At 42.1% G+C, this 14,656-nt stretch overlaps 1 protein-coding gene across 1 annotated transcript; it reads left to right on the forward strand.

Moving 5' to 3' along the window:
• The first annotated feature begins 391 nt into the window (after positions 1-391).
• LOC133956238 (Krueppel-like factor 15) lies at positions 392-13,494 on the forward strand. The gene is made up of 3 exons (XM_062391133.1): positions 392-653; positions 2,308-3,912; positions 10,238-13,494. Exons 1-3 carry the CDS (start codon positions 646-648, stop codon positions 10,404-10,406), a joined length of 1,782 nt encoding a protein of 593 aa, XP_062247117.1. The 5' UTR covers positions 392-645; the 3' UTR covers positions 10,407-13,494.
• The last annotated feature ends 1,162 nt before the right edge of the window (positions 13,495-14,656 follow it).

Here is a 14,656-nt window from a genome sequence, read left to right on the forward strand (position 1 = left end):
TGAAACTGCACTGTAAGCCGTGCTGATTATTATATTTATTAGAGAGACGTTGAACCAATAATCAACACAACGACACACTCACTGGAAGCCTTAAAGGTCATATTATTCACTGGTATTCAAGTAGTAAAATGTTACTGAGTGTCCACACAAACCACACGTCATCTGTTGTTATTACAGGGGTATGAAGGTGGCTTTATGATCAGGTCTCAGTAGTACACATCCTACCTCCTTCTTTCACAAAACGTACAGACACACTCTCTCTCCTTCTTTCCATTGACGCCATACCCTGAGGCCGGCCTCCCTTCACCGTAAACCAATGGCGCCGGGCCGAGCAGGCGAGCCTTCATGAGCCGACCCCCTAATTTGACTGGTTTAATGTAGCCAGCTCCGATCATGTGACGTTTAAGCGAACCACCAGTCGTCTGGAGAGAGGGAGAGTGATAGCGTTTGTGTGTGTTAGAGAGAGAGTGAGAGAGAGCGTGAGTGAGAGAGAGAGGGAGAGTGCGTGTCTGTGTGTGTTTGGAGACATAGTTATGCAGAGACCGTGTCAGGCGGTGTTAGAGCCATTACGCACTGTTACGCACTGACAGCTACTTTCCAGAGAGGAGCTCTGTGCGCAGAGGAGCGCGATTTTGGATTCCTCACATGCACAGGTAAGAGCAGATGAAGGTGGTTTGATCGAACCGTAGCCTGAGTGCGTGTTTTCTGTCTGTATTTGTGGAGCACTGTGGAGACGCATGGCACAGCGCGGCGGTTCTCAGAACACGACGCTGCGTCCCTCTGGAAAAATAAACCCTCGGGGGCGCATATCATATATGTGGCAGGGCTAACTTCATATCCACCTCATGTGAAACTTATACCTATACTTGACATTTTTATTCTTTGGGATTTGACCTGATGTCACAGCTGGCCATGTGTAATCGCTTGTCGAAAAGCAGGAGCGCATCTCACTGCTGTCAGAGCGTTGCTGCTGGTGTTTCAGGGTTACTTCAGGGCAAATGACTTAACACCTGGTCAAGCCAAAGTATACACAAACTATTTTCCTCTCATCAGGAATCCAGCAGCAGCTGATCCCAGACCCTCCATGTCATGTGGTGTTATCACGTTAGATACCATATCAGATTGTTGACGTTAGATCGGTATTTCACTGTATTTTTGTAGCAGCAGCACACAGACATGTAATGAACCTTTAAAGTTACCGATTATATATTGAATTAAACAAACCTTTGAGTAATTGAAGCGGTAACAGAATAAATATATTTTTAAAACCAGATGGAGTCCTTTTCCGGCCCCCGGACCTCACTTAGGAAAGACCTGCTTCCTAACATTACACAAGAGGGCGCACACTCATTTTGTTTTCATCCACTCTGTCATCTTTAGCTTGCAAAACACATGTGGCCTTTTTAAGGTTTTAAAGGAGATTATATTATTGTCATGTTTATTGTTCCCTGCATTTGAGGCCGTTTGATTGCGTCAAGCATTGTTTATAATCCAGGTCAGTGTGAACGTGGTGCATTGTTTGTGGATTGTTTATGGATAAAAATAGACACTAAATCCTTCAGTCATCATCCTGGTGAAATCTGCTGATCTTCCACTGACTGACTGACAGAACCCTTTGCGTGCTAACTGTGCCTCTTGATACTCTGAAGGGTGTTTTAAGGTTGTATCTTTATTCTAACCCCTGAGAGTGTATCACTATGTACTGCATGTATCTATGCAACTGAAAGTTTTTAATTTTTCATTCAGATGAAGCTGATATATGGACTAGAGGAGGGAAATTAATAGGAAGACCATATTAAATGACAGCATGAAACATGTGGTTTCAGTGGGGAGAAGTGGGAAGCCTTGATTCCACATGGTCAGCTTGAAGACTGATCCAGCAGCTGCACCGTCAACACACAAACACACACACACTCACACACACACACTCACAGACACTCACAGTTTTCAAATTCCTTCACACGTGGTGGACTTTCCTTTTGAAGTGCCATCAGCTGCAGCTCTTTTGCAAAAGCAGCAGGTAGTTGAAAGTCACTAAGGGGGCCTTTATTTTCATGTTCATAGAAACTTGAGGAACTCGAGAGACATTAATCTCACAGTTAAAGACAGCCTGCCAGTGTCACTGTGTATTAATGCAGAACACAAACCTGTTAAATCTAAAATAACTTTGGATTGAAATATACATAAATATATTATCTCAGTCAGAGTAGCTGCCACCTGATGGACATGTGGTTTTCCCTGCAATGCAGTTAAAGATAATTTATTTCGTTGTAATAAATGATAAACACAATAATATTTATTTTGCAGGAAAGACATTTTCATCAACATTCAGTGGATCTCCAGCAAAAACAGCTTGATCTTCAGAGCAGACCAGAGTCAGCTGCCACCCATCCGAACAGGAATGGTGGATCACTTGCCGCTTGGTGACGAGACCTTCCTGTATTATACTGGCTCTCTGGGCTCTGACTACAAGTGCCTCTGTCGCCACGCCAATGGTGGCGTGTCGCCGGACATCATGGTAACTGATGCATGCATTTACCATCGCCACCACCATCCTTACCAAGGGTTGATGGTCTCTTCCTCATCTCGTCTCTCAGAGGATGACCTCAGCGACTCCTCCAGCCCTGGATCCTCCCTCTGCTCCAGCCCCGAGTCCTCATCGCCAGCCTTGCGGCGTGCTTTCGGCTCGAGCTCCGATAGCAGGAGCAGCAGAAGCAGTGGGAGCTCCAGCTCTTCATCTGGAGGAGAGAGTCAGGAAAGCCTGCTGGACCTCCTGCTCTCACAGAACTCCCTTAGCACCTCATTAAACCAAAATGCCAGCCACAGCAGCTCTCTCAATTCCCCTCTTTCGTCCTCCATATATGTGTCCTCTCCACCTCTCTCTTCCTTTTCATCTCTCACTCCCCCCCTTTTACCCATGGGCCTGGCTTGGGAGTCCAAGAGGGAGCAGCGGCTGAGTCTCCTCCAGCAGCAGGCCAAGGAGGACTGTTACGAGTTCCCCGTCTTCCTTGATGAGCTGCAGGATCCTGCGGCGCTCCTTTTTCAGCCCACTCTGGAGGAGATTGAGGAGTTCCTCGAGGAAAACATGATGGTGGCAATGGAGAAAGAGGAGGAGGGGGGTGATGAGGCAATGTCACCAACATCAGAGGACGCTGAAGCAAAACGTTCAAGGACATTAGCGGGAGAAATTCTATCAATGTTTCAGAACTCAGATCAGACTGTTCCTGTTGACACAAAGACCAAACATTCACCATGTGCGTCTGACATGGACAGCTCACCATCAACTGTGGATGCTACTTGCATTAGTAGTTATACTTATTCTAGTAGTCAAGTAGATGGGATCAAACAGGAGGACCATGAATCATTGCCCTCCTCATCAGAAGATACCAGTGCCTCCAGTGTGCCTGTCATCCTACAAATCCAGCCCATACAGATTAAACAAGAACCCAACCCCAGTGTCATATCAGATGCCGTCACCCAGCAAACCCAACCACAGAAAACCCAGTCCCAGCCAACTCAGGCCCCATCGGATATCAAAATTACGCAGCTCCTGGTGAACATCCAGGGACAGACCTTTGCTTTGGTGCCTCAGCTTGTTTCCCCAACGAACATGAGTAGCTCAAGTAAAACCGGAAGCGCTACTTCATCCAAATTTGTCCGGATTGCGCCAGTGCCCATTGCAGCTAAACCCAATGGCCTTGGAGAAGGTGGGCTGGGGGGCTCGGCTGCAGGGGTCCTTGTTGGAGGTCAGAGGTACCAGAAGAGTGCTGTAGCAGACCTAATTAAAATGCACAAGTGTTCTTTTCCTGGCTGTAACAAGATGTACACCAAAAGCAGCCATCTGAAAGCTCACCTGAGGAGGCACACGGGGGAGAAGCCCTTCGCCTGCACGTGGCCTGGCTGTGGATGGAGGTGAGAAAGTGTCCTAATTTTAGATCAAATTAAACTAGAGTATATTAGACCATTCTTAATTTCTTCAGACTTGCGCAAATTAGGACGTAGTTACATTTCATTTTTTTTTCTGTTCAAAGTTTGGATGAGGGGATGAAGATGAAAGGTTGTGGTGCGATTATATTGAATGCCTCTTCAGCGTGAACTGTTCTATATGTTTATTTGAACTTTAGAGCAACTTCCGCTGTGGACACACTTACAGACACTTGAAAACAGAAGATGATAATTGATTGTCCCCGATGTGCCTAGACTTTACAGTCATATACAGAGTGCTGCACATTAGTTTGTCATATAAAGAACCATGATTTGTATTGCGAGGGGTCATTACAGCTTCGAACAGCCTGGCGCTTCATTTAAGATCTTGCAATGACACTGTGCTTTTTAGGCTAAAACATTCCGCAAGGTTGTCATCCTTTTTACCAAAACGGAAACTGGTTCCAAGTCTTTAACTTCATTCACAGCGAGTGCCTTTGATTGGCACCAGTTTGTTTTGATATTGTTCTTTAGCAGAAGAGTAGAGCAGATTCATTAGAGCATAAAGGATCAATAAAGGATTCACAAGGCCTAGTTTAGTTGATAGAGGAAAGGAAACAGCCCATATTCAGGAAAGTAATATTTAAGTAGTTGAGATGGCTAGAACTTGTTCTCTCATACACACAGGCTGTGTGTCTCATTATCTTTGTGTTTTCGTACCATGGTAAAGTTGTAGATTAGATAGAGCTCCTTTTGAAGTTGCTTTCAGACTTTGTACCCTGTTAGTTATTCCACTTGTTTGCTCACTGTCTGCAGCCACAGTAGAGATACACTGGATTAGTGCAAAATCCAGTTATAAATTTTCACTTCAGAGCACCCAGAATTCCTTTTTGTTCCATGACACATTTTAAAAGACTAACACTAACAACACAAGTGCCTTTTTTGTCTTCTTTTATATTTACCTTCATCCAAGTAAGAAAAACCTTAATTTGAACTGTTCTATCAAAAATGACAACTTTTATCATGTTGGTCAATGGATTACACCTCTATGCATGCGGGTTTTGCCCAAGGGAGCTATAGTTTGTGTCCACACAGAGGCAAGGTTAAGGCAGGGCAAGCGGTCAAGGTTTAATCATGGTAAGGATTGATTTTAGTGTGAAGTTAGAAACATGTTAAGTTCAGGTGGTAGTGGTCAGGTAGGTCAGTGATCAGGGTACTTCCTGAGAGCAACATACACTATTATAGTGTATAGTGCATACTACACTTGCATTGAACTTTAAGGAATAGTGCCACATGTCTGGAAATACTCTAATATATTATCCTGCAGTGAATCTGGGAAAATATCGATTCCAAGTCACCTTGCCCAGGAAGTGTTTAAGCACCTAACTCCATGTTAAAGAAACACAACTCTCTTTTTACTCTTTTTGTATGTGCACTGCTTCAACAAATCCTATAAAATGTGTTTAAAAGTGAGGTTTAGAGGAGGTAGTGGTGGGTCGATTTTAAATCTTTGGTCAGAGCCAGGGCTTGCTGTTTTCACCTTGTGTCTTTATGCTAAGCTAAGCTAACTTTCTCCTAACTTCAGAGACATGTGACTAGTCTCAATCATCTTATTAATCTCTCAGTGATGCAGCAAAAAGGAAAATTTAAATGAGCTCATTGCATCCTTAAAATATTTTTACTGAAAATCCTTGAACTCTTAGGAGTCACAAATTGTAGAAAACTATACTGATTAAAATGAATCACTGTATACAGTATGAATATGAATTAATAGGAAGCTGCATCTTCCAGCAAACTGTGGAGAGCTGTGTCTGATTTTATATGTGTCTTTTATTTATTCATTGGTAAAAGTCTGAAATGACCATATTCAGCACCAGAGCTACGCTTGTCAGATATTCTCTATCTTCAAGAATCCTGTCACTGAGGATGCAGTATCATTTTAATGCAGTGTATCTGTGTAATTTTAGATGACATGTGGATCCATAAATCTGAGATGAAAAAAATATATCTTGCTGATCGCAGATGTCATTTAGCTTTACCCATGAAAATATCTAAATGATGAAATGCAATACACTCTGCAGTAGTAACTGTATCGTAATGGCTACTAATAGATATCAACTGAGGAAAAAAACTGACGAGTTACCTGATCCCCTGTCTATATCCGCTGCTGTGTTTTCACAAAATGCTTTCATGAGTCAATACATTCAGTCGTAGTCAACAGTAGTTCATGCTTGTGCCACGCAAGTCTCATGCAGTGCATATGATGATTTGTCCTTAGATCCGTCAACGCTAGATTAGAAACTACCAATGTAGGTTCTTAGGCCTCTATATCTTAACCATACTATATTTATGGGAAACTATACCTCAGATTTGTCTGTTCTTTCACACACCCATTGCATTCCTACTGTCATTACAAAAACATATAACATAAAAGCGTATTTCAAGTATTTCAGGAAGACAGATTTGTTTTATTCTAAAAATCATGATGTATATTTGCACTTTTGAAAAGGGTGCATTAGTCATTTATGATGAAATGCACAGAGGGACGTGCATTTCTTCAGCTGACCTTGAAACATAATACTCCAACTCCTCTCAAAGCTTCACCTCTATAATCTTTACATGAGAGCAGCAGTAAAGTACATATAAAGTTGCCCTTTCCTTGTTCCTCTCCCTCTGGGCCAGGAAAGGGAGGTGAGCTGAGCACCCCTCACCCTCGGTAACCTTAGATGCATGTGTTGGCTACTCTGAAGTCATGAGGAGCGTCTTTCATTGGCTGGAATTCTACTCAACACATAACTCAGTGAAAGTTATATCTCCTTCTAAGCCAAACCGTTTTCCGGCCTTTTCTTCAAAGCATCTTCTGCTTTTATCCCTTTCTTTTTCTCTAACTGTATTTTTTCTGGTGATGGTCGGATGATGTACAGACACATATACAAAGCCACATGTAAACAGTTAAAGTAAGTCAGACACACACACACACACACACACACACACACACACAAACACACACACAAGCATGCAGTGTGTTAGACCTGCATGGGGGTTTGTATGGGACGACAGGGCTCCAACCCAAACAGTTTACTGTAAAGACACCCGACGTCTGTTGTCAGGGCAGTGGCTTGTTGTACTTGTCAGCTGATATATTCATTTGAACAAAACAGTGTTGTTAAGTGGTGACAGAGCTGCCACAGTTTGATTTACCTTTAGCTACTGACACTGACAGAGAGAGAGAGAGAGAGAGAGCGCGAGAGCGCGAGAGAGAGAGAGAGTAATAGGGACCATTTACCTGTGCAATATTTAAACTGTATTATTGAGCCATCAGGGAAATCACCATCCTCTCGATTTCGGACCTCTTCAGGAAGGTCAGTGAAATTGAAAGAATAAAGAAAACAGTCTCTGTGGAGCTAGAAAGAATCTGGTTCCTCTTGTAAAAAAAAAAGAAAGGGAAACCAGTCGAATATGTATTCATGCTGCATGTAGCTTTGCATGCATGAGGCAAACTTCTGTCACGGATTAGTGCAGACATGCATTAATGTGATCTTTCTGTGAATACATACACAGTTGAAATTAAGTCCTTTATAAACACAGTGACAGGTGACACAAAGTGCTTTGAGCCGACAGGAAAAATAAATCTCTGTTACTGTAATTTTCCAGGTGTGCAACCACCCTGTCGCCACACCTTCCAGGCTGTTTTCCCAGTTCTCCGTTGGCTGCTGAGCAGACTGTAGGGACAAGCTAGAACAAAACCTGCATATATGTGTTTCCCACAGGCCCCACGCTCGTGTGTAGACTGTAGTATGTGTGGTACCGCAGCCACGCCAAACCGCCTGGAGGACTTTAAGTGCAGAAACCCACAGTCCTCATGTGAAAAACACACACACACTCGTGTGATCAACACAAGCGCCCCCAACCCTCCACGTTAAGAACTTAGTGACCTCTCCCCACCGGCCCTCGCTGGAACAGAGCAGAGGGAAGTCACAGAGGTTGGAAGAGGAGTGGGAGGTAAAGAGAAACGGGGGGTGAGCTGCAGCGAGTTTAGGGAGGCTGATGGCGAGGCTGTTAACGAGAACTGGCACATGATCGCACCTCTCCGGTAATAAGTGGATTGGAAGAACATACCAGGTTGCATATTTTAATTTGTTTCTGTTGAAAGATCCTCTCCGGTACATTATGTTGTAGTTGTGCTCAGGCCCAGTTGGAGTCATAAGAATTGGCATGCACATCGCATGTATCATGCAGCAGCTTGAAGCAGATACAGCCTCACAGTGTGATTACCTCGAGGAACAAATTTGCTGTCACATAAAGTCCAACATAAAGAGACTGATGAGGTCTCTGATTCATTTCCTAATAATACCGTGCCTCTTGGTGTTTCTACAATCCCTTAATTAAGGTTTGATTAAAAGGCAACGCACACTTATTTTGTCACCTGTAGTAGAAGTGGAGAAGTGTTAAAATGCACTGAACCATATCTCCATTAGGTTTTATTGGCAAGTAAGTTTACAAATACAATTAATCTACTTGTTTGCAGTTTTCCTTTCACACATTCACAATGCAGCCAGGGGTTCTCTGATCAGATGCGGTTACAACACCAAATTCTCTATAGGCAGTAACTCCGGAGGCTCTCACCCGGACATTTGTGTCTAAAGAGGATCTCCAGAGTTCATTGCATGTCTGGAAGCAGCTAAAGAGTTTGTGAGAGGTGAGAGGGGACGGCCACAATCTTATCTGCACGCTTCAGACTCCAGGAGGAGTACAGGTCCTGGATGGAAGGCGGGTTTGCAGCCGATCACCTTCTCGGCAGAGCAAATGATGGGACGTAGGAGCAGCTTGTATGTAGAAAATGTGATTACAGAGACTGGAGCAGTGCAGCATCCTTGAGGCAGCAGTCCTTTTAGCAGTGCACGACAGCAGGTCACACATGCGCGAACGTGAAGCGAATCACGCAGGTCAAAGTTCACCGCACGTTAAGCCAAGCTGAGATTTGCCTCGCCACACAAAGTGATTGTTTTATTCGCCTCCTCGCTCCGATAGGTTGGAAGTGACCGCAAGATGAAAGTTCACTGCTGAAGTACTCGCGCGTGACCGTGCCCTCCCTGTCAACAGCAGCAATCTACAGTCCACACCAAGTGTTTGAACAGTTGCATATTTTGTTTTATCAGGCTCCGGTTGATCCTGAGCACAGAGTGATGATGCACTCATCCTGTCACTTCCTTTGGCGCATGCACAAGCTGTAGCAGCACCAGCCCCACGACCCTGGGTCGTGAGCTGCTCCTGCGTTTATCTCCACATGTTCCTCTTTCCATTATTTTGACAGATGCCGACTTTTGTTAGGGTCAGCAGAACGTTTTTGGGGATCATTTTTGTGTGAACTCTAGTCTGGCCTTTTTTTTGTTTTTACATCTTTTTGCATCTTGTAATGTTTTGGTCAGTTTTCCTGCGCGTACCCTTATGAACTTATGTCAGAACAACACACATTTAGCAGCCAAATGTGTCTCTACTCTAGAAGCAGATGAGTCTGAATGAAGGACTTAGTGTTTGTATTTTGTTCTTGGCCTTTTACATTCCACAGCTTATCTGTATAAGCCGTGTCGGTTATCTTCCTTTTATTACCAGGCCATTAAAATGATGAATAGGCCAGTTGTGTAATCCGTGTCTGGAGTGGAAATGGTTTGACATAACTGTGAGTGACGTCTTCACATCTCAGTAAATTATCTCCTTCGTGCCTTCAGCCTGCCGCCGCCGCCGCTGCTACTGGAAATGCGCCCGGAAATCAATCCGTGATACAGATTAATCTGATTTTAACAGCTTTACAGAGATATACACAAAGACACGTGCGCACACACGTACACATACAACAGGCCCTGTGGTCTATCATCTACTTAACCCTTCACTGTCATGATATCCAAGCTGGACACAGCCCATAGAGACTCAGAGCAGAGCAGGCCAGGAATAGACTGGGCTCAGATTTGCGGTGCCTATGTGTGGAGCTAAATACGGGACGCTGCTTTAACTTCACAGAGACAAAGGGCAAAACACGTACACCTCTCCAATTACCCTCATATAAAACAGCTTGACATGGCTTCCATGTCAGTTTGCAGGTTGAAGCACGAATATAATATTTTGTTCAAATATAGGAAACACCACAAAGATAATTATTGGTTCATTAATGTTCAGAAGTGGAGGATTTGAAACTGAAAACGTATTTTCCTTTGTGAAGTATCACTGATTTGCTTTGCTTACTGTGATTATTCAATATAACACCAGTTCTGAGTAGTGAGTCATTAATTAAAGCCCCTGGGTTTCCTCCTGACAGGTTCTCCCGGTCCGACGAGCTGTCCCGACACCGGCGCTCCCATTCGGGGGTGAAGCCGTACCAGTGCATCGTGTGCGAGAAGAAGTTTGCCCGCAGCGATCACCTGTCGAAACACCTCAAAGTCCACCGCTTTCCACGAAGCAGTAGGACAGGACGCTCTGCAAACTGACCCCCCTGACCCACTCAAAAAGACTGACGCAAAGCAGGGGGCAGGTGGCGTGTGTGTGTGTGTGTGTGTTTGTGTGTGTGTTTGTGCGTGAAAGAGAGAGAGCACGAGAGGGTAGAGACAGAGGAGGGGGTGAAAGTCCAAATGCCCTTTAAGGAAGTCTGTGCTGGACTCTTAAAGCTCATGTGTGTTTATGTTCGAATATGTGCGTGTGACGTACATTCATGGTACTGTGATAATTTATTGGGTGGTGAGGAAAAGACTGTAAAACCTAAACTAAAGCAGAAAACTGTTACTTGACCTAACACCCTCACAGGTGGAATAAGCTTCTTGTATATACAACATTTATTTGTCTCACTCGAATCCTGTAGTTAATCCAATTTGAAGAAAACCATTCAGAGGAATTTGACACTCTGAAATGTGTGTTATTACTGATGCTCGAGCCTAAAGCCTTATATCGGTAAAGGTTGTGAGACGGGGGAGTGTGCTACTATTTAAACCCCTCCGTTTTTCCCTTTTCTGGAGCCAACCATTGTTTTAAAGTAATATTAGTTAAAAAGTCTGGTTTAAACTTTAATGCCTCACCAGCGATAAGAACCTATCAAGACGCTTTATGATCTATGAGGCGGGTTATTTCTCGATAGATGGCAGACTAAATGACGCCTCGACATTCCTTCATCTTTCATTCTGTGTCTTTGTAGCCTTTGGGTCTCGTTACAGGAAAACAACAGTGTTGTTAATACACAAGAACAAAGCTCATGTTGAATTACTGCTCCCACCAACAAAGATCATTATAATGTCTAATTTGCACTGGTGAGTGAGTTTTTTCAGTATTTAGAGTAGTTGTTTTGTGGTCTGACTTCAATAACATAGAGCAAATGTTTTTTTTGGTTCTCATTTAGTTAAACACGACTGTCTATCAGAATAGTTGACATTTTTATGGCCCTTTTTTGGGGGGATCAAACAGCGTGAGGTTTGCAGCTACATCCCATGATTTTCTGCAAAAATATTCCAAGCCAAGTTCGACACAAGTATTTATAGAAGCACGTCTGCTTCTCTGTTTTCAACTCATGATAAATCACAACCTTTATTTTCTAGTTTTCTTCTTTTAGGTTAAGACAAATCATGTAGTCATTACTTTATTTCACCTTGATCACTGTTGTTAAAAATATGTAAAATAATGCTGCATGGTTAATTCAGCTAAAAGACAAACGGAAAATCTGATTTCTCCCTCTTCTTCACACAGAAAAATGTCATATATTTTTCATATTAAATTAAATTAAACCTTTTCTTATTCAATTTAAATGCTTTTATCCTGAACTTGTTGACCATTTGTTGAGACCAGACCTCTTCCATTAAATTTCAAATGAAAAAATCAACCCACCACCACTAAATACAAGCATTAAACCAAAACTAAAGGCTCCGCGTTAAATGTGGTTGTGCGCAGTCTTCTCTCTGTTTTCTGAGTGAACTTTGTCCATTTGAGTGCACGCTTTCTGAAAGCTCACTGATTGGGATGTAGCGGTGAAGTACCACTGAAACAAGTGTCCCCAATAGTTAAAGAGAGAGACGCATAGAAATACATTTTTAGAGTAGTTTTTATGCTTGATCTATGATTTGAAGTTTGTCAGAAATATTAAACTGCTGTCTAAAGTGATGCGTCTGCTTTTTCCTCCGCCTCTATCGCCCCCTTTGTTGTTGTCAGAAACAACTGAATAAGTGCTGCCCTCAAATGGATTTAATGCAAAGGATGCATGGAAGTATGTGGACATTGTTTTAAATGGACGTTATCTATTTTCATATGTAAAGGAAGCACAAATGAGCCTTAAGATGTCCTAGCAATAGGACAACATAAATTGTACAAAGAATCAGAGTCAACACATATGCTCACATGAGCTAACAAAAGCCACCATAGACTACTGGTCACCCTGGACAGAGAGAGGCTGTAATTAAACGTGCAGGATTGTTTAATTTCTTATGAATGAAACGTTTCATTTAAAAGAAAGGAATTTTCAATTTCTCTTGCAAAGGTGATACAGAGTGGTCCTATTAGGTGGAATATTTTGCACCTGTTGTATCTCAGAGGGGATCAGCAGCTCTACTCGCTGCCACTGAAACCTGTTCTCTCACAAATATCAGGTTCCCCCCTCCCCACCTATTTCTTTCCAAAAAGGACAAATGTAAAGGTTCCCTTCGTTAATTCTCTTTGCTCTTACCTTCTGTGACTTATTGCAATTTTCTCAAAGGTTATCAGAAAACTGAAAATTGTTCTTGTCAAGCAAATCAAATCTCTTGCCTTTGTCCTGTACTGTAAGGGAACCGTGAGTGTTTTGCTTATTGTTGTGCTATTACGTGTATATGTATCTGCATCTCAGCTGAATTAAACCAAACGAGTGACTGAAGGGACACGAACTGCTGCACCGAGATGGTTCACTGTGCCACCAGGATCGGTTGGCGTCAGTCAGTATTGAAATGGCTCGAAGAAGGGATGTGAAAAAGAAATTTTCCTGGAAATATTTGATGTGCCAAAACCTATAACCTTTTTTGAGTGTTGTTGGGTCTGCAGCATGTGACGCTGTGTGGAGGAAGTGTATTAACTCTGGCAGGCATTCCTTCCACACAATCAGAAGAAACACTTTTCTGAATGGGAGCCATATGTGAGCCCATGAATGTATGTAAATAATGTATATGCATCTGAAAAGAGAACAGAAATATTCTTCTAGTGATTTCAGCGATTATGAAAGATTTTTAAAAAATATGTAAAGAAAGTGTACATAACATGATAATTCAAATATATAGTGAGAGATTGTAGCAACATAAGTTCTGTCTAGTGTTTACACGATGCATTGTTAAAATGACCCATGAAAGATTTCATGCTGAATCCATGAATCAACATTTTATCTAATGGTGTCTTGACTGGAATGATTGAAACAGGTACACAAAGCAGTGTAGCATTTTGCATCATGAATCATGAGTCATTTTAAATTATGTCCTGTAAACACTACACAAAAATAGTTGCAAAAGAAATGTTATATTTTTGCTTTTGTTCTACTATGTGAAATACATTTACAATAAAAACATTTAAAGCAAAGATGTGTTGCCGCCCTTGTATCCTTTAGAACAAGTCAATGATTTTGTGTTTGAAGTTAACAAGTCAGATTCAGGTCATGTTAAATCTGGAATAATTAAAGTTACAGAAAGTCAATGTTATTGTGTTAGTTCTTTGATGAGATGAACACGATGACATAATTTCAGATTTTGATTTTTACAGAAGTGGCTAATAGAATACCCCATTCATCCTCCTCTTTTTATTTTACAGAGCATAGTCTAACTATGTTATCCTGTTAAATCTAAAATAACGTGAAATAACTTGGTATATGATGCTAACATCTAGAATTTTGGGTGATTTCTCTCTAATTTTGGAAAGACTCCAACTTGTTTTGCCACTGAGTAGATCAGACACCATTACCTCTATGCCTTTTTTAACTTAATTTTTATATTTTAGAACATAGGACAAGATGGAGAATATCCTTTGTATATTCTACCTTACAAATGAATGCCTACCACCAGTGACCACCAGCGGATGTTAGGGACATATGTGTTGGATAGCAAATTATAGCAGTTCTCTATGTTAATATTGTTGCTGCAAGGCATTTGAGTACCTAGTTAACCTACCTTTGGAGAGACTTTTTCTGCAACCAGTGAGGATGTGCCTGAGGGTGGCTGGACCTGAGCAAAGTGGGGAGGATTGATCTTCGTGTAGCCACTGCTGTAGATTTTTGGGTGAGGGAAGGACGTCATAGGTCACAACACTAATTGTAAAATTAGTAATTTCCAACTGAGAAATACATTTACATACTTTTGATCATTATGTCAGGACAATACTGCTACTACACTGATATGATGTGTAAGCACAGCCCTGAATGTGCAGTCAAAGCCAGTATTGACGTCAATTCTACTACTGACAACATGATATTAAAGTCTTGAAGATACAATTCTACTATTTTTGTATATTTCAGATTAAGAACTACAATTTTACAAGCAGGTAATAAATCCTATGTATCTCCTATCTATTGAGTACAAAACCCTCTAACACCGGAGCATAGTGTCAGTCAGCTCATACTATAGTTCTGATTTCACTGTCTGTAACATTTTGGTAAGAGTTCCGGTTCACTGGTATGGCAAAGGGCAAAGTAGTGTGAGATACACATGTCATCGGCAACAAAACGAAAACCAAGATGTTCTGTGTCCGC

This window comes from Platichthys flesus, chromosome 7 (assembly GCF_949316205.1).
Source record: "Platichthys flesus chromosome 7, fPlaFle2.1, whole genome shotgun sequence".
Lineage (NCBI taxonomy): Eukaryota > Metazoa > Chordata > Actinopteri > Pleuronectiformes > Pleuronectidae > Platichthys > Platichthys flesus.